This window comes from Xiphias gladius, chromosome 7, assembly GCF_016859285.1.
Source record: "Xiphias gladius isolate SHS-SW01 ecotype Sanya breed wild chromosome 7, ASM1685928v1, whole genome shotgun sequence".
Taxonomy (NCBI): Eukaryota; Metazoa; Chordata; class Actinopteri; order Istiophoriformes; family Xiphiidae; genus Xiphias; species Xiphias gladius.
Window position 1 is genome coordinate 20,812,466 of NC_053406.1, and position 19,343 is coordinate 20,831,808.

General features: G+C 41.2%; 2 protein-coding genes across 3 annotated transcripts; one reads left to right on the top strand and one right to left on the bottom strand.

Moving 5' to 3' along the window:
- Nucleotides 1-1,219: 1,219 nt before the first annotated feature.
- si:ch211-149e23.4 lies at nucleotides 1,220-12,165 on the top strand. Its single transcript, XM_040131313.1, has 14 exons — nucleotides 1,220-1,363; nucleotides 3,405-3,728; nucleotides 3,853-4,161; nucleotides 6,145-6,426; nucleotides 6,544-6,700; nucleotides 7,643-7,812; nucleotides 7,919-8,200; nucleotides 8,340-8,642; nucleotides 8,739-9,023; nucleotides 9,161-9,323; nucleotides 9,948-10,108; nucleotides 10,285-10,360; nucleotides 11,555-11,582; nucleotides 11,752-12,165. The coding sequence occupies exons 1-14, from the start codon at nucleotides 1,297-1,299 to the stop codon at nucleotides 11,893-11,895; spliced, it is 2,751 nt and encodes a 916-aa protein (XP_039987247.1). The 5' UTR covers nucleotides 1,220-1,296; the 3' UTR covers nucleotides 11,896-12,165.
- On the bottom strand, nucleotides 11,269-17,869 carry rrp8 (ribosomal RNA processing 8). 2 transcript variants are annotated; one of them, XM_040131315.1, is made up of 9 exons: nucleotides 17,704-17,869; nucleotides 17,405-17,522; nucleotides 16,375-16,636; nucleotides 15,357-16,242; nucleotides 14,386-14,515; nucleotides 14,185-14,291; nucleotides 13,998-14,094; nucleotides 13,319-13,457; nucleotides 11,269-11,815 (listed from the first exon to the last, which is right to left on the bottom strand). In XM_040131315.1, the coding sequence occupies exons 2-8, from the start codon at nucleotides 17,507-17,509 to the stop codon at nucleotides 13,344-13,346; spliced, it is 1,701 nt and encodes a 566-aa protein (XP_039987249.1). In that variant the 5' UTR covers nucleotides 17,510-17,522; nucleotides 17,704-17,869; the 3' UTR covers nucleotides 11,269-11,815; nucleotides 13,319-13,343. The 2 variants fall into 2 exon arrangements, with proteins under 2 accessions (XP_039987249.1, XP_039987248.1); XM_040131314.1 differs by lacking the exon at nucleotides 11,269-11,815 and having other exon boundaries at nucleotides 12,365-13,457.
- Between the last annotated feature and the right edge of the window lie 1,474 nt (nucleotides 17,870-19,343).

The window sequence follows — 19,343 nt, forward strand, 5'->3', positions numbered from 1 at the left end:
ACGGAACAAGTAACATTAAGCGATTAAACATCTGAATTTCATCCTGAACAGACAAAAGGTAGACACTGAATGTTGCTTATGCTCCCTCCTTGGCTCTTGATTCAGGGGTCTTTCACTTGAATTTGAGGTATATTTAAGAGCCCCCTGCATGGATGGATGCAAAGAAAGATACGATCAAGGCTTTATATACTGCAGTTTAAAGGAGGTGTGTGGATGAAAAAGGGCATTCAAGGCTTTTTAATGGATATTTGTCCCCTGTAGGCTGTCTGAAGATCGATTCTGCTATAGTGAGTGTGTATGTGTATGTGTGTGTGTGAAATGGAGAATGAAAAAGGTTGAGACAACTCTTTCTTTGTTGCAAAACCCACTTTCACAGGCTTCAAAATTTCTCACACTTGTGCCAGACAACTCAGAAAGCAGTTACAAACCACACGCTATCAAAAGGTGTTGGCAGCAATTTTTTTATGTAAGGTCATTTCATCCGCCGTCATCCTCCTGTGGTGTGAATACACTCAAGCTGATCAACTTTTAAAGGAAATAAAAGATGGCAAATTCACACAGAGTGCATCAAAATGCAGTGCAATGCATAGCCCTGCACAGTGTCTTGATCATCCAGTTTTTTTTCTGTTTGAAGTTTGCCGTACAGGGTGACAAATTGTGCTCAGCTAATAAATCTGACAGAAAAAAACAACAAAAAACTCAAACACGCACAGCCTCAAAGTGAATTAGAGGAGAATTATGCCATTAAATAACACCCAGAAATGAGTGATTTCCCAAACTGCAGGGTGTGGGCAGTAGCAAGAAAGGCAGTCTCCGAGGGCCTCGGCAGGGACGGGATGTAATGAATGAGGCATGACTTTTCCACTTCCCTAGATGCCCTGCTATATGAGGTGGTAACTGAACAGGCACATCTTGCATGGCGACTCGGATTTGGAGAAAACAGACTCTGGGCATCTGAGAAGTGAATAATGTGAGAGACATGCAAATGCACAGAAGGCGTTTTTTTTTTTTTTTTTTTTAACGAAGCAAAAGGAAAAAGTGGTTTCACGCACGAGTATCGTGTTCATGTTCGTTTGTGTTAGCAAGTACAAAGAAAGTACGTGGGTGTATGAGGGACAGCGGACATGCGCGAACAAAGGCGCACGCACATCAGTGTCAGCTGCAGAGGGTGTGTGCCTCTAACCATAAACCACAGAACACACACATACACAGATCCACACGCACACGTACTTCAAATACCTTTCTGACTTACATACATTCAGTTGATCTAACTCTATTTTACTCGATGACACCGTCATGGGATGCTCAGGGCTGTTGATGTTGGGACTCGTCCTAAACGTTGCTCACTGCTTGGAAATTCCGGGTAAGTCTTCAGGGTTACAATCCATCTGTGACTGTCAGCTGTTTATGAGCTTGTTTTACTGGCCCTTGAGGTCTTATTTAACCTGTGGCATTTACACTAAACAGTGCTGCCATGGTTCCCCTTTGTGATTAGTGAAATGCACACGGGCAATCAAGCCCCATGCTGGATGCATCTTGAACACACTAAATAATAACTGTTTCTCTGATTTATTACGGATTGCATGTTGGTACACTCTGGCAGTTAGTTCATTATTATTGATCAGCGGTGTAATCTGAAACCACATTAGTTCCTTTACAGCCTTTTAAAGGTAATATATGAGGGTCGCTGACATTTTTTTGTTGTTGTTGTGTAAGGGGAAAACCCTCTGCAGGCTACACTCTATCTAGAGATCCTACTTTTTGTTTTGGGGTTCAGGCTTTCTGCAGAGTCACTGGGACTTTTCAGCCGGAGATGAAAGTTTAAATATGTGAAAAGGCTGTTCAAAGTTGTAACTCTCATTTGCTTACCACATCCCCAGTCTGCAAAGGAAGAGCTGCTGCACCTGTGCCTGGTGCTGTGTGCGGTGAGCAAAAGAAGCCCCTGGGGATCAGGAAATATGATGCAGTGCATGAATGCATGAGTTTTTTCCTCAGTTATTACCTAGTTTGTGTCTTTAAGGTGTCTTTTTTCCATGCTTGGCTGACATTTATTATTTTGGCAATAACCTGCAAGGGCAAATGAATTATGAACCCAGCAGACATAACTGAACTGATCCAGCATATTTATTTCTCTTCCTCTGTGTCCTTTCCTCTTAAAAGACTTTGGAGGCTCTCCACATTGTTTCCGTTTGATGTGATGTACAGTAAGACCAACAGCATCTCAGCTTAAACAGTGTGTGATGCGGGCTGTTTATTTTAGCCTGCAGCAGCTGGTTGTAAGTTCAATGGTTATCCATGAAGCAGTGCAGCAGCAAGCCGTCATCATTTTACTCATCACGAGTCTAAAGCTGAATAGAGGCTCTTGGCTTCGACTGGCTGATAGAGCAAAGTGTGTCCTCAAGTGAAACCTTGATGAAGTCAGCAGAGGAAGCAGAGTGGAGGGGACTTGGTATGCATTGGAGTCTGCCCACTGTCCTTTCTGCAAGTGCTAAATCCTGTCAGCTTCTATTAAACGTCCCTTCCTCTGAAACCTCCCCTAAACGTGGCTGATTTTTAGCAGTGTTGAAGGAAGAGGTTGCTGGTGTCTGGGTATGGATCAGGACATAACTTTTAGACTGTTTTAATTCTATTAACATAATGGAGTCCTCTATTAAATATACACAAAGGGGACAAGGGAGCATATATACAGGGTGATTGTGTGCAACAAAGTCCAATTTCTGTCTTTAGCCTTTTGAGTATATGAGGGTTACTACATCTTTAGCTTTAATTTTGCTATATCAATTTTTCATCTCAATATCCACTTTCCATTTGTTTCTCAACATTTATGACCTGACCATCCTGAGTAATAAAACAATAACAATATTTTTTTTTTACATTTTCTATTTTTATTTTCCTTTAAATTATCTCTCTATGACCAAACACTTGCAAATCGAATGGCATTTAGAGATAATTCGCTAATATTAGCATGTTAAAACACCAAACAAAAAAATTAGCATGTTAGCATTGCCATTCTGACCATCTCAACATGCTGACATTAGCATTTAGCTCAAAGCACTGATATTATGGCTTTAGACTCTTAGTCTTGTTTATATTGATTAGTCTTTGGTGCGTTCTAATCATGATAAAATGACCTCATACCCACTGACCCGGTTAGTCTGCCTCATCCATCACAGTTTCACTTAACCTGTGAAAGACAATAGGATGCACAGAAACCCCTTTCATAGGCACAACAATGGACATCTATCAGCCTGCTGTCTGTCCTCTCAGGAACGAGAACAATCACATTTTTTCCCCTCAAGACATTTCTGCTTTGCTTGTGTTTTCAATTTCACAAGTGTTGAACCGGTGAACTTCTGACCTCTCATTATTACTGAACATTGTTTTGTTCTGTGTCTCATGTGCAGGTGAAGATCCAATGCTTGAGATCACACACAACATCACGGCAGTCCTGGGAGAAGTCGTGTACCTGAGTTGTAGATATCTGGGCAAGAGTGATATCCAGGGCGCCGAATGGAAACGCCAGATTAACTCTAAAATTAAATCCAAGGGACTGGCAGGATTTTCAGATCGTGGGCCGTTTAGCCGCCACGGCTTCTCAGATCCGGACTCTCTCACCAACCTCACAGTTCAGATGAGGGTGTCCAGCGTGGAAGTAGAGGGAGAATACATCTGTGAGTTTGAATCAGAGGAGGGGTATTTTTCTGACAGCGCATTTGTCACAGTAGTAGGTAAGCCAAAGCTAATAACTGCTGCACCACCAGTCCGATTTTAATTAAACTCATAGAAATGATCCATCTTTGACCCAAGACACGTCTGCTAGGATGACATGTTTACTTGTTAATTCATTCACAGCTCGGCCTGATATACAGATCTTCGTGAATGCAGAGACCATAAACGGTACTCACTATCAGTCGGTGTCATGCTCTGCTGTCGGTGGCAGGCCCATGCCTCGGATCAGCTGGTTGGTCAACGGCCTTCCTCCATTAGATTACCCCTTCAATGTGAGCGTGAGTAACACCGCTCACTCAAACGGCACATCCACCCTGAGCAGCATCCTCCGCTTCCCCACCCATCTGCAGGACGAGGACAGCGTGACCTGTGAGGTTCAACACCCGACCCTCCCAAACCCCAACCTCACCACAGTGGGGGTTGAAACGTATGGTACGCTCACACTTACAGCTTACATCATATCAGATCAGAGTGCTGCTTTCCTCCAAATTCTTTTGACCCAAAAAAAAAAAAAAAAAAAGTCAGACACATCACACATACACGTTAACCTGTTGAGGGGTGAAAAAGCAGGTAAATTTATAATAAACATTTTTATATTAACAATGAACAAAATTACTATGTGTATATATGTATATGTATGTATAGAGAATAATAGCACCTTTCTGTTTTGGTTCAGTCTTACCAGCGTTGTTTCCAGCCACAGCAAGCGGCTGTTTTCAGTGAAAAAAAACTTTAAAAACTGTACACTACGTGCTCAGCATCAAACAACAGATAGACAAAGTTTGCGACTAGCTGGTAAACATAATGTAGCATTTAGCAGCTAAAGAGCCAGATACAGTATTTCCCTCAGGAGTTGGTAGAGAACAAAACAGAGCTAAAAGGAGCTTTAATATTTGGCTGAAATTCACCAGTGGAAGCAGTAACACGACTCAAAATTAACACTAATGTTCCTCTGTCTGACGTCTGCTGTATCAACTTATGGATGAAAATATGTCAGTGTTGTGTTTACATCTTGTTTCCACTGCCCCTAAGTGGCCAAAAAAAAAAAAAAGTTAATGCAGATTTAAATTGGTGTATTTAGTTACTAAATGTACAGTTTTTTCATCTTGACACTAGAGTGATTGTGCACTTGTAAATGCATCTTGAACTCTATAAAAGCTCATGCAAAACTTTAAAGAAATACTTAAGCAAATAAACGCCCAGGCTGGCAGGAAACAGCTGGTAAAAAAAAAGATACAAAAACCTACAGGCGTTTGATTTAGTTGTCACCTCAATAGTTCAGAAACTGAGCGAGTGATGTACGGAAGTTAACACCGCACATGTAGGCTTGGGCTTTCATAACACACATTAGAAAAAAATAGTTGGCCCAAACAAACCAAGTTATTATTTTTATATGGAAAAGCATAACACCCATAGTCAGGACCATTTCTATTTGGTCATCAACCTTTAAATGCTCTCGTTATGCCACCATACTAAGAAAGATTACAAATCACTACAAAAAAATAAATTGTTCTTGAAATGCCCCCTACTGGCCACAGACTACTCATTAGCTGCTTTGCCTTGGAAACAGTTCAGTACAAGTTAAGCTGTTGGGTTATTTTTTTTGTTTTTTGTTAACTGATTAGTTTAATAGATCATGTGTTTAGGAATTCACTTCAGGAAATCACTCATTAATTTAACTGTTTATTTCTGTGTGCTTAATATGTTTTTGAAAGGGCCTATGCATCCGCACTTAAGGCTGTGAAAAGCGTCCAAATCCCTGCATGGATACAGCGTATGTTCATACAACTGACCGTATGATAACAATCCTATTAGCATAAGCCGGGCCAGCCAGCTCATTTGATCATGATACATTCCCGCCCCACTAAAGTACTGCAGCTTAAGTAATTTTCCACCTGCAGTTGTTAAATCCTCACGTAACTTTAGGTGTTAACAGATGGAATATTTAAAGCCAAAGTGCTTTAACTCAATTTAATCGTACAAACCCCTCCCCGACACCCAAGGTATTATGAGGTGTTAGCTCACTTCTCTTACTTATTAGGGATGGCTGGCTAGTGCATGACACCGCAACTTTTATTCATTTGATAATAGACTCTGATCTCTGCTGATTCCCTGTATTAAAGCCCGTGATTCTCTCAGCTTTGGTTGGACAGCAGCTGGGCCAGACATCTGCTCTCAGCTGCAGCCCGGCCAACAGATGGGACAGGTGATAAGCTTAAGTCAGCACTCTCCAATACCCCAGCAGAAGCCCCTTATGGCTTGTGTTTAGCTAGCATTCAGCTCATCCGGCCCTAGCTTCCTATTTAACAAAAACTCACGGAGCCTTCACTTACTATCTGATTTTTTTAATTTGCTGGAAAAAACATTAGACCTTGTGAAAGAATAACTCTTCTCGCCTTTCTTCCCGCTCTGCAGCGAGGCCAAATGTGACCATTAAAGCAGAGGTGGTACAACAAGGAGGAAATGAGTTCTGGGTGGTCTCGTGCATTTCATCTGGAGGGAGACCTGACACTGACATTTCCTTGGCTTTGAACACCGATGAAGAGCTGCGGAGAGAAAACATCACAGACACAGACATGCAGAGAAGCTCGGTCCTCCTCCCAGCAACAACGTACGAGGGCCATAACGTCACCTGTGTGTTTGACCACCCCAAATTTACGCACAGCGAGTCACGGGTCGTAACACTGCCATCTTTTTGTGAGTACTTTCAGTGTTTCACAGTGTTTTCATCAGTGTTTTTTTTTTTTTTTTAAAACTCTGCTGATGCTCATGAGGTAGTAGTTACAGAAGACTCAAGACGTTTTTCATCTACAGATTTGTCTGGAGTTCAGTTGTTGGACTCAAAGCCGGGAAGCATCAGTGACGACTTCCAGGGCACGGAATCTTTAGAGCTGCAGGAAGGACAGAGTGAAATCGTTATCGTCCTAGAGGTCCTCGGGAATGTGCCACGTTACAATGTTACCTGCAAAAAGTAAGGAGTGTTTGGTGTTAAAGCTTCAGTTTGCCCGTCTTGGAGACGACTACTCAACCTGTGAAAACAGTAACTCTTCTGTGGCTCTAAAGGAGCCGTCTTACGTATGAAAAATAACGCATTGATGTCGTCGGGGGTCATCTAAGGTTTCATTTATTTATTTATTTCTTGAGAATAACATTTCTTTTTTTTTTTAATTTCATGTGGGAGGGAAGGTAATGATAAGAAAGATTCCCATGTTTACGACCTGCGAGCATTCGTGTCATCAGACAACTCAAGATGGCAGCTGTCAACAAATTGCTTGTCTTTTGTACTGCGTGTCCCACAGGTTTACGGAGGCGAAATATTAAATCTCTGAAGCACCCCTTTCAGACAGATTATCTTGTCTCATGTCTCGATTTCAATGTGCTGTCACGCACCGATTTGATCAATAACTGACTTTTCATTAATTGATTGTATACTGAGTATACAGTATATTACTTTATGACCTTATTACTTATTTTTGTCACACCATACATGGTTGACAGTAGAGATGAGCCTGATGTCAAATCTGGCCACGTCTGGCCTATTGTCGTTGTATTTTCTTTTTTAATTTGTCTCTTTGTTTTTGTCATTGGTGTCTTTTTTGTTTTTCTCACAGAAACTATATAAAAAACAATTTATGGAAAAAACTATTTCCTCTTTCAGTAAAAAATGGCTTCAATACTTGTTTTTTTTTTTCCTCATTTACATATAGACTGAAATGACCTACATATCCTGTAGAGGATGTGGTAACAGATTTGGTGGCACCAAACCACAAGTGATAGACAGGAGGAACCAGATTTAGATGTTTCCTCATCAAAATGAACATCTATTTATTTTTACATTTTTACCTGAAACATTTTAATGTCAGTAAAACATTTAAGCTGGAGCTTGAATCCTTCCTTGCTATTTTCTCTTTAGAGAGGACGGGCCCTTGCCCGAGGGTTTGGAGCTGGTTGGCCGTAGCCTCACAGTTCAGGGTCCTGTGGAGCGTCAGCATGCAGGCCTGTATGAATGTGTCGTCTCCTATCACCGTCTTAAAGCAATGCTGCAGTTCAACATCACAGTTCAACCCCATGTTATACAGCCTGGTAGGTGGAACTCTTTGCAAGTATTTCTTACATGAATACGTGACAAATTTTTCTGCATTAAATGTACTATTAAGTTGGAACTTTCCCTCCGCGCCCTTCTTCTCAGTTCCTCCCACAATACGAGTTGATTTGCAGGCTAAAGATGGACACAGGGTGATTGAGTGCTCAGCAGCTGATGCTGTTCCTGCGGCCAACGTATCCTGGCTTCTACCAAAGGGTGTGTCTGGAGTCTCTTGGTCCAATTTCTCTTCTCATAATGGAAGCCACTCTGTCAGGGGAGTTTTTCTCCTCCCTGCCTGCTTGCCTTGGGAGCTCACTGCAGAGTGTGTGATAAATCACCCAGCATTTGAGGAGCCAGAGAACAGAAGCATAACTCTCCCTCTTTGCGGTATGTTCAACAAATCAAGCAATGGATAGTTCTGTCTGAGTAGCAGACATATTTGGCCAAGTAAGCTCACCAGAGATTTTATCTTTTTCTCAATCGAAACTCCTCACTTCCTGTATTTTAACTGCTCTCTCCCACACAGCTCGCCCTAACATTACCGTCAACTCCAGCACCGAGTGGAAAGATGGTGAACAGTTCACAACGGTGGACTGCTCTGCAGACAGTGTTTCCACTGCAGCAAATATAGCCTGGCGTGTTGAAAACAGTGACAACAGCACCATCAGTTATCTTTCAGAGTCTGAAGTCCAAGCTGATGGTTTGGTTTCAGCCCGCAGCTCTGTGCACTTCTTGTCCTCTTTGTATGCAGGTCAGAATTTGACCTGCACGGTTGAGCATCCGAGCCTGGAGGCATCAGAGAAAAGAACAATACACATTCCTGAGAACAGTATGTTACTTATTTCTTTGGAGTATTTCTTTCTATGACACACACAACCTCACACAGCTGCTCATCTCCTTCCTGTCACCCCTTGTTTTCTTTCAGGAGTCCCACTGACGAGTGTGTCTGTGGTGAGACAGCAGGACTCTCATCTCTGGCTGGCAGTGTGTGACTGCAGAGGGGAGGGTGTCGGGATGAACCTCGCCTGGGTTCTTCCTGAAAATGCCAAAGGCCAAACATCCCTGCACTCAGAGTATGAAGGACGCTCCCTGAAAGCCAGGCTGACTTATCAGTTTGATCTGTCCCTTCATGAAGGGCAGGACCTGACCTGTGTGTACCGGTTTGAGCATGGGATCACAAAGAAGATGAGCGTTCATATCCCCAGATACTGTGAGCGTAACAGAATTAATTAAGTCACATGAATACAAGTACACTTCAGTTATTTCAAATGTAGAAATTCACATAAATGCATTTGGAGATCCAAAGTTCCACGGTTCGTCTTCACAGTTCAACTGACTTTTCTGCAGACATCTCCGCTGTGAGAGTCCTGAACCACACGACTCCTCTGCAAAGTCGCTACAGTGGTGATCCCGTCATACACAGACTAGCTCTCCGGGAAAATCATCACAACCAGAAAATACTGCTCCAAGTCGAAGGCAACGTGCCACAGTATGACCTCAGCTGTAGGAGGTGGTGTATCCTCTATAATCTACCTCATAATCATCATGAGGAAGCACCTGCACACACAGATTACTGCAAGAGATGTTATGTTCCCACCATTGAAAGGAGCTAATACACTCAGAGTAAACAATTATCAGCCTGAAATATATAAACTGGATTGTCTGGAGGGTCTGACATTTTGGGAAATACGCTCATCAGCTTCCTTGATGAGAGTTAGATAAGAAGATCGATACCACTCTTATATTTGTCTGCTAAATAAGCTGCAGCCAGAAGAAGGTTAGTTTAAATGAGCATAAAGACTGGAAACAGGGGAGAACAGCTAGCCTGGCTCTGTCCAAAGGTAACAAAATTCACCTGCAGGCACCTTTAAAAATGCTCACAAATTTACAAATTTTACACATTATGTCTTGCTCATTTATTCTGTACAAACGAAGTGTAAAAATGGCAATTTGTGATTTTATGGGGGTTTATGTGCAGGACTATTTTTTGGCCGGGTGCAGTAAACGTACACACAGGAGAGTGGTATCAATCTTCTCTGCACCTTTCTCGGCAATAAGGCAAATAATCTTATTTCCCAAAATGTCAAACTCTTCCTTTGAAGGCAAATTCGATTCAAAGTCCCTTGTGTTTCAGGAGTGATGGCTCATTGGTTCAAATGGAAGGCCATGCAATGGTCTTACAGTCAGAGCTCACGGAGCAGGACGAAGGCCTGTACAACTGCCGGGCATCCTTCTATCACCACACGGCCACGGTCAAGATTCAAGTGGAGGTCACGCATGAGGACAAACATTTTGGTAAGCGCTTGCCATGTTGTATTTCCCAGCAGCATTCGGCATACAGATGTTTTCTCAAGAAATTCTGACCATGCCAACACACTGAAGTATGTGATCAGTTTCAATATGAGGCATATTGCTGTGACAGTTGTCTAATATTTGTGGCTTTGTGTACCGTGTCAATGTGTGTGTTGCAGCGCTGGTAGCCATAAGTTGCATCTCTTTGGCCCTGGCCATCATCCTCGTCCTCGTTGTCACTCTCTGGGTGTGCTGGTGAGTTAAATGCCTCCACAGGTGACAGGTTGCAGCTCAGCAGGTAAAGTGTTGAGGGGCAAATGAGGGCAACGCTGCCAGTGCCATACAATATCAGAAAAACAGGATGTGTGGGTCGTTAACCCAACTCACTAAAACCCCAGTGTCATGCAGTTATTCATAAACAGGAAGCAATGTGGCTGGAGCAGACAGTGTCACTGTCACCACAGTCCTACTTGTACACAGGTGAAAAATGTTCCCTGTCTCAGTGTGAACAACAGATTCAGATTTATTTTCCAGTGTCCTGCTCGGCTTTTAGCCGTGTTACTTATGGCAGTTTCTGCAGCAGACGGCTGTTAGTTGGTCCATTATTATCAATGCCACATTGCAAAAGCTAAGGGAAAATGTTCAAAAGGTCCAGATCTTCGAAAGTTGTTAGTGTAATGAAATTCAAGCTGCTATTCATCAATAAAAAAATCCCACAAATCCATCTCTGAATCTTATTGCTTCTGGAAAAAATCAGTGAGTCACTCGTCTTATACTACTGATGTGGGATATCTGTCACGATCCTCGGACTGTTTATGGTTTCTGTCCGCAGAAGTCTCCACATTTCCACATTCAGTGACAAATCTTAACTTTTTTTCTCAAGGGATTTGACAGGATCAGATCAGGCGTCGCTGCAAATAGAGCTGCGCTTGGCAGCAGAAACAGTAGTTCAGAGGCTGCTTCAATAGGCCTGCCCCTCGGGCCAGTTCGTTCGGTCAAGGTGCCATTGGTCGACAGAGCCTGGGTCCCATTATCCCGTGCTCCAGTGGGAGGGTCCTGTCAGGCTAATTTGGGAAGGTCAGCCACACAGTGTACAACAAGTGTACACAAGAAAACATGACTCCCCAGGAGAGACGCTATTTCGGGACCGACCGCAACCTCGCTCAACACCCCCCTCCCAGTCTAGTAGTGGGGACTCTTTTTGACAGCAGCCGGTCTTCATTGAGTTGATGTCACCAGGGTCATACTGTGCAAAGCGAGCTGCTTTCCTGTCGCATAATGCACTCGCACCTGCAACTTGTCTAGTCAAACTGACTCAGTGTGTCCGATTAAGCCACAGTGCCATCTAGTGGTGATGTTCAGCCTTACAATTTCTTTAAAAAAAACAAATCAATATTTCAAAATAGGACTATTCAGACGATTAATACAACAATTTTTCTTGTTTTACAGTGGAGGAAATAGCAGGACACAATATAAGGTACGTTTAAATCCTGTTAACATGCAGGTTTACAATTTTCCTTCAGAAATATGTTCAGAAATCCTCACTTTACGTTCATTGTTAGTACGGCAAATTCAGGACAACTTCTGGTCCTCTTTCTGAATTCCCTCTCTCTTGCTGATGCACACTCTCTAAAATTCTGAAGCAGGAATCTCTCTCGGCCCTGACATCTCTGATGCAGGAGCCCGGCTCCCCTGAGGTGAAGAAGCCAGCTGTGATGGAAAAAGACAGTAAGGAACCTGCTCATATGGTCACTTACTCCATAGTCATTGATGTGAAGAGCATGGTGTGAAGATAAAGGTGCTCTGCAGGGCTTTGTATTCAAGATTCAGCTTTTTCAAAGTGCACAAACCAGATATGAGGGCTTACTGGCACTGCAACACCGTTCATGATTTCAGTGTATTTTTATGTGACTATAGCATTTAAAGTGGAAGAATGCACTGTTTTTGCACCGAAACACCTTTCCTTTTTAAAGTTTTGGGGTTTTGATTGATTGCCATTAATGATTTTAAATGCGTTACTTTTGCACTTTTTCACCTTACTTGAATTTTGTACTTGTTTTTATTCAGATTGTATTCTCAGGTATTTGTCAATAAAATCATTCAAATATAATTTTTTTTCCACTTTGCTTTTTTGTTCAGTTGGTATGTAACGGATCACGGTACCACAACTAACGCATTTCCAGATATAGTAGATGACTATAAGACTTGGCTGTGACTTTGCGCACCATCTGCCCTTGTGATATCTTTGGTTGACTAAATTAGTGAGGACAACTGCTGTGACAACTGGAGTAATTCTATAAATAAAGTATCATACAGTATATGAACCGGATGCAGATAAGACTGGACTCCTTTCCCACGTTAAGTCGCAGTGTTGTTACACCCTCTGGTGGCAAATGATCATGCATGCAACTGAGTGAATCTGGCTTTAGTCACCGCACCCATAATTTCAGTTTCATTTGGAGTTCTTCCCTCAGAAGTTCTCTACCATCTCTCTGCCTTTACGGTTTCTTTCGCTGAATATTTCTTAAAAATAACAATATCAAACCTATAGTGCCACACCAATTACTCTTTCTTAGCTCTAGATAAAAATACGTACACGTGTGCTCCTAAAATCGTTCACAAAGGAGAGATTACCTTAAAAAAAACTTTGTATTTTACATCATGAAATTGGATGTGATTTCACATCAAGACTTTTCAGGGTTTTTCTTTTTACCATATAACAATCCTAACATTTACATGACTTCTCTTGTTATAAAATGGCCTAAATTAGCAGGGTATACCCAGTGTGCCATGTAGCCGTGTATGTAGGTTTCACCTTTAACTTAGCACCACATAAGGCAGATTATTTCACTGAGTAGCATATCTCCAACCACAGGAGACAAACTCATCATTGAATTGAACCTAAGTGGTATCTGCTTAGATGGGGAACCTGCGTGCACTTAAATATTGATGGCACATAATCACAGACAATTGTATTAGATGAAAAAAAAAAATCATGTACATATGATGCACATACTTAAACTATGTTGAAATCTGTGAAAAAACTGTATCATATCAGAAGAATATGATACATTTAAATAAAAGTCTATAACTTTGTGCTGCTTTAAAAAAACAAAACCAAAAAAAAACAACAACAGTGAAACGCAGAAGTATAATCAATTGATATGCTGATTGAGAGAAAGAATATGTGGGAAAAAAATGATACACACATACATCTTTATGAAGTTTTCTAACTTCCTCATCTTTTCTTGTACACACAAGGCTTCAACTGAAGTCCAAATTTCTTAATATTTTCTGGAGCGTCTCCCGTCTTCACAAATTCGAAGGAGTAGAAATGAGAGTTCTCTGTATCCTAAGGAAAAAAAAAGAGACAAAACACCAGTCATTCTTCACATGCCATCAATCACACACTAACTTAAGTAACTCAGCTACTGGCCATCATTTGGTTAAAGTCCTGTTCAGGTTGAGCTGTTCATGTGATATTCATCTACCTTTAATACATTTAACCGAGTCTTTTTGTTGCCAACTATAAACCGGTTTCCTGCCCACAGCACCACGGCCACATGCTATAAATTATTTTTAAAAAATGTAGCGGCCAGCTACTGACTCCCCCCTTTGAGCAAACAGACTCCTTAAAAGGAAAAGGAAATGATGAGAACTGTACTCACAAAAAATAAATGTTGTATATCTTCTTATGTTTAATTAAGACTGACAGCCGAATCGTCGTTCTCATTATTGGGAGTACGAGCTTAATATTTCACTTTAAAAGAGCTGTGGGATTGCAAGCGCTAACTCGAGTAATATTTACACAAGAGCGTATTAGGGAAGGTAGACAAATCAGAGTGCGTTTCTCTGTCCCTGTAATCTGATGTCATCTTGTTTGTTGCCTCACCTTGGAGACCATCTTGAATCCCAGACTTGCCATGGCAGTGATGAAGCTCCGCACGTTGTCGAATCTACTCGCCACTTCTGCTATTTTAAGGACACCCCTGCAATAATTGTGTAAAACAGTTAGACAGACATGCAGCGTAGGTACAAAACTAAACATGAATATTATGAATCAATATCACATCTTTCACCTCATCTTTAAGACTCGATTGGCCTCTGCCAAAAAATCTGCCAGGTTGGTCCCCATGAGGGAAAGACAGAACACTGCGATGTCCACAGAGCAGTCACCAAGCGGGACCTGCACAGACAAGAATGCGTTTCAATTTAAAACAGTCACAGAGGGAATGTACGTTGATTAGCAAACATAAAAAAAGCACAAAGCCCACACTCACGTTGGCCATGTCACAGACGGTCACGAGCTCGCAGGCAGCTGCCAGGTCGAAGCTGTGCACTTTGTTCTTCACACTGCGTGCTATTTTACAGTCACCGCAACCAAAGTCTGCAACCACCAGAGAGGATGGTCTGAAACAAATGACAGATGTGTTTAAAAGCCGTATGGTATCAAACTGAAAGGAACATTTCGCCTACGAAAGAAATCTAAGTTACAATCTAGACAGACCCAAGGTCCACCGGACCACAAACAAGCAACGGGTTTGCCACAATAGTTCATCTTCTCCCCAGCTGCTGATGCTAACAGGGCCATCTTCCCACAGCAGCTAACTGAAGCATCAGTTAAACACCCACAGTGCAGCATTATCTCCTGCGTGACTTGCTGTAAAAACGTCTTCGTCAGAGTAATGCAAGGTATTTACTGTTTACAGCAGATAAGTGATCTGTATAATGGGAGCTTTGGACCCGCGGCACAATGACCAAGATCAAGAAGAAATGTGAATATCATCTTGTTCCTTTTTACTTTTTTGGCGCTTTTAATATCCTGGGAAAATGATGACACTAAACAAGTGCGTCTAACTCACAAGGGTGTTACTATGCATTTTATTATACTGTATTAATCAATGCACAGACCTAAATTTGGTTCACCCGGTGAATCAGATTAATCACCACACTGCATTCGAACCATACTGAATTGTGTAGATGTTGAGCTGAGATGATACAGAATGGTTGTACAGTACTGCTTTTTTTTCCTCATTCAGGAAATGAATAGAAAAAAATGAAAATGGAAAATTAATTCGCAGTCAAAATGTATTCAATCATGACTCCATCAGCTTTTGTGACTTGCAACTCGTTGTGTGTTTGGTTGTCAGGCAGGCATCGATGGATGCGCGCAAACCGACTGAACTGTGACCAACGTGTGTTCAGACACCAAGCGGTTATTCGAAACACTCAAATGATGAAGATATCTCACTTTTGCTGAATGTAAGAGACGATCGCGTCCACTGGATTGGCCGGCCACCTCTGAACCTGTGCAGTGTATCCTCTGTGGTAGATCCAGAAGGCCTTTGGATCCTGTTTGAACATACGCGTCGCCTCGCCGCTGGACGTGCTGTACAAAACTTCATTAATGTAGCGGAAACGAGCCGACTCCAAGCGCTGCTCCATGCGGGACCTGAGGGCGGCAGAGCGGTCCCACTTCAGCTCTTCTCCTGGCACCGCCGGCCCGTTGTTCTGCACCGCAGGACTCACTTGTTGGTCTGTTCCCTGGCTAAGGAGCATCCTCCGCAGCTTCTCTCTTTTCAGACTCTGTTCTTTGCTCAGCTCAGGTTTCAGTCGTTTCATGGGTAACTGCTGCTGATCATCTGTGATCTCCACTTCAGGTTCATGTCCATCAGCAGAAGATTCACCCGCGCCTTTTTCAACTTTGCCGCCCTTTGTTTTTTTCTCTTGTCCAGTCAACTGCTTTTCCTCTTTCAGTGTTTGTATTTCTGATGCACAGGATATGTAGGTGTCCTCTTCAGCCTTTTTCCTTTTCTGTGGTTTATGTTCTTTCTCCTTTTTCTTTTTCTGGGCTGCTGTCTGAGCCATTTTTCCGGTGTTGTTGTTGCCATACGACTCTGTTTTTACTTCTTCCTTTGGCTTGTGTTGATCTGCAGATTCTGTTTTATTCTCGTCCTCCTCAGGATTATTCTGGCGGTATTTATTTTTACATTTCCTCTTGTTCTTCATTTTGTTTTTCCACTGCTGTCTGCTCAGTCCCTCTGTGTTCTTTGTTCCGTTCAGGTTCACCTTTTCAGATTTTGTCATTTCCTTATCCTTTGTTTCGCCTGCAGACATGGTTTTTACCTTCTGGGCCCCTTTAGGAAGAAATAAAACGTACTTGAATTGAACATCAACAGCATTCTGTTTCTCAATGCATCAAATGCTTATTAACACTCTAAAATGCGCTGTGCATGAAAATATAAGTCTTCCATGAGTTCATTGCTCACCAGATTTGTTGTCTTTTTTCCTCTTTTTTACCACAGGTTTTTCCACCTTGACACTCTGATCTAAGTCACTGTTCTCTTGCTGCGCCTCTGATGTCTCTGCATGTTTTCTCTTTTTCCTTCTCTTCTTCTTTTTCTTGGCGTGTGGCGGAGCCGCCTCTGCCTCACTGTCACTGTCCAGCCGGTGGTCGTCGCTCTTCCACTCCGGTACTGATCCCAACGTCTGCAGCGTCCGCAGCAGGCTCTTTTTACCAACAACCTTGGTCTGATCAGGGGAATATAATCAGTTTAGGTGATTCGTCTTTTAACTAAACGATGTGCACGCTAATGTTGGGCTGGGTAATACACCGTCGCGCTTTGCGAGGCTTTGTTGCTATGGTGCCGAATTTGCTCAGGAGAAAAAAACAAGTTTTAAATTTTTTTATCGCTTATAAATTTGTTATTTACTAGCGTATATTTCTGGACTTTTTTGTGTATGTACGTTCATTTATTCTTGGTTTATTCATTTATTTATTTCTCTATTATTCTGGGTCACTGCAGCAAATTTAATTTTTCCATGTCTATGTATGGTGAATTTAGGCAACCCAGGTTTAGAGCTGGAACCATTACGTAAATTCATCAATTGGTCGATCTACAGAAAAATAACCAGCAACTATTTTGAAAATCAAGTAATCGTTTGTCATTTTTCAAGCAAAAAATGTGAAATAATGCCAAATATTCTCTGATACTAGCATCTCAAATTAGAGGATTTGCTGCTTTTCTTTGTCATATATACGTTGTAAACTGAGTATCTTTGGGTTTTGATCATTTGGTCGAACAAAACCAGACATTTGAAGACGTTGTGACACGCATTTTGACCTTTCATTGACTTTCATAGAATTAACCGGTTAATCAAAAAAAAAAAAAATCGTTAGCTGCTGCCATTCTCAGGACAATAAAGTCAATTTTTTAAAATGATGGGTAGTACTGATACCCGGCCGTAATATCGACACGACTTGCCTGCAGCAGGTGAACGAACTGAAATTTGTCTTACCTTGACAGTCGTGCTGATGTTCACCGTCTGGGTGTTTTCGAGGGCAGTTTTACTCTGGATGTGAGCGTCTTGCTCGTCACTCCAGTCTTCATCCTCGTTAAACATGTTTCCCCGAGGACTGTAAGGGACACACACACACACACACACACACACACACACACACACACACACACACACACACACACACACACACACACACACACACACACATCTGTAAAGCACTGCTGGGGATGAGAAAAACCCTCCGAGCGTCTCCCCTCTCCTGTCAACGCGCTAACTATGCTAATTCGGTCACTCACCAGCTGCCTGTTCACTCGTCAAGCGGCTTGTTGCGTTGTGTCGGTGCTCGCGTACACACGCTTTGTTTCATAAGCATGTAACTACATTTAATAGCTGAAACAAGCTCTCGACAAGAGCCACGTTGGTTCGTCTCGTGCGTGAAGGAAGCAAAACAGAGGTACAGGCGCATGTAGATGATGCGAACGCACCAGAGATTTATGGGAAATGAAGTCTTTCGTGGCGATGTCAGAAACCACAACTATAGATGAACCTAAATTCTTTGTTCTTATTCAGGGTTTGTACGGTAAAAGTCAATCATTTGTATCAATAATAATAATAATAATAATAATAATAATAATAATAATAATAATAATATGTTCAGAATCATTGTCAATTAATCTCTAAATATGAAGTTGTCTTAAATGTTTATCCGTCGCCTATTTGAAAATGAATTAATGAATGAATTTTAAAGTTACCAGTTTAGTTATTATTCAGTATTTCAGAGTTACAAATTTGTTTTACTCAGACCTTAAATGAATGAATAAAAAACAGTTATAAACATAGAAATTACTAAATAAAACAATCAACAAAACCAATGAGATATTTTTTACAATAGCGTCACCAGTATCACTGATAGACTCTCCCCCTCTGAATTCTAGTGTTAAATAAAACTGACTTAGATGTTATAACACATTTAAAACAAACATACAATAAACTCACACACATACATAAATCTAGGCACCTTACATCTCAACGTACATAGATTTTTTACTGCACACATCGAAGATAAAACCACACGCATTTTCTGTTTTTGTGCTTTTATGTTTCATCTGACATTTTGTTTTTAACCTTAGTCCTTGTATTACAGATGTTTTATAGTAGGAATGACAGATAAACCTATATTTAAAACTTGAAACTTGAAAAAAATAAAACATTTCCAGCTGAGGGAGTTTTTATGTTTGATATATATATATATATATAGATCATATCGCATTATAGGACATAATACCATAATATAAACTGTGTAGTGATTTACAGTGGATTTCCCCTCAGGAGACGCACGCAACTGCAACCTGGGCTTTGTTGATGCCGTTTTAAAAATTATTTAAAAAAACATGACATGGAACTTAGTGTGTAGTGTTTAGTCCTTTAAGTCACCAGTTTTAAGTGTATATTGACATAGGCCAAACTGCAAACTGCCTTTTTTCAGCAAGAAAATGCTGAAAAGAGTTTTTCCAATGGAAAAATGTAAGCTATAATATCTTCATGGAGCTATGGTTTAGTAGTCCAGGCCTATTATCTAAACTGTTATTATTGTGTTGTATGTTGTTAAACAAATTGAAAAGGAGACTAGATAATCCTGCAAACTGTCCACCACTATATTGACATATTCATACAGTCAAACACCACCACACAAGTGCATGTTTGCATGGTGTAGTTTGTATAAATTTTTGCCTGATAAAGGTCTGAGGACCGACACTACGTGCTAACAAGTATCGTTTGGTTTTCTTTGCAAGTCAGTACAATGACTTTGTGGTTTAGCAAGAACTTTTCTTTTGAGATTACGACCTGGTTGTTATAAAAAGAAAAAAAATCTAATTTAACATATTAAAATAAAATAAAATACAATAAGGTGAAATAAAATAAAATAAAATAAAAT

Coding starts and splice junctions, on each gene's coding strand:
- si:ch211-149e23.4 (XM_040131313.1), top strand. CDS start 1,297: ATGGGATGCTCAGGGCTGTTGATGTTGGGACTCGTCCTAAACGTTGCT. Junction 3,729..3,852: donor CGCATTTGTCACAGTAGTAG/GTAAGCCAAAGC, acceptor ATTCATTCACAG/CTCGGCCTGATATACAGATC. Junction 6,427..6,543: donor CGTAACACTGCCATCTTTTT/GTGAGTACTTTC, acceptor TTTCATCTACAG/ATTTGTCTGGAGTTCAGTTG.
- rrp8 (XM_040131315.1), bottom strand. CDS start 17,509: ATGTTTAACGAGGATGAAGACTGGAGTGACGAGCAAGACGCTCACATC. Junction 16,637..17,404: donor ACATCAGCACGACTGTCAAG/GTAAGACAAATT, acceptor TCCCCTGATCAG/ACCAAGGTTGTTGGTAAAAA. Junction 14,292..14,385: donor CCGTCTGTGACATGGCCAAC/GTGAGTGTGGGC, acceptor TTGTCTGTGCAG/GTCCCGCTTGGTGACTGCTC.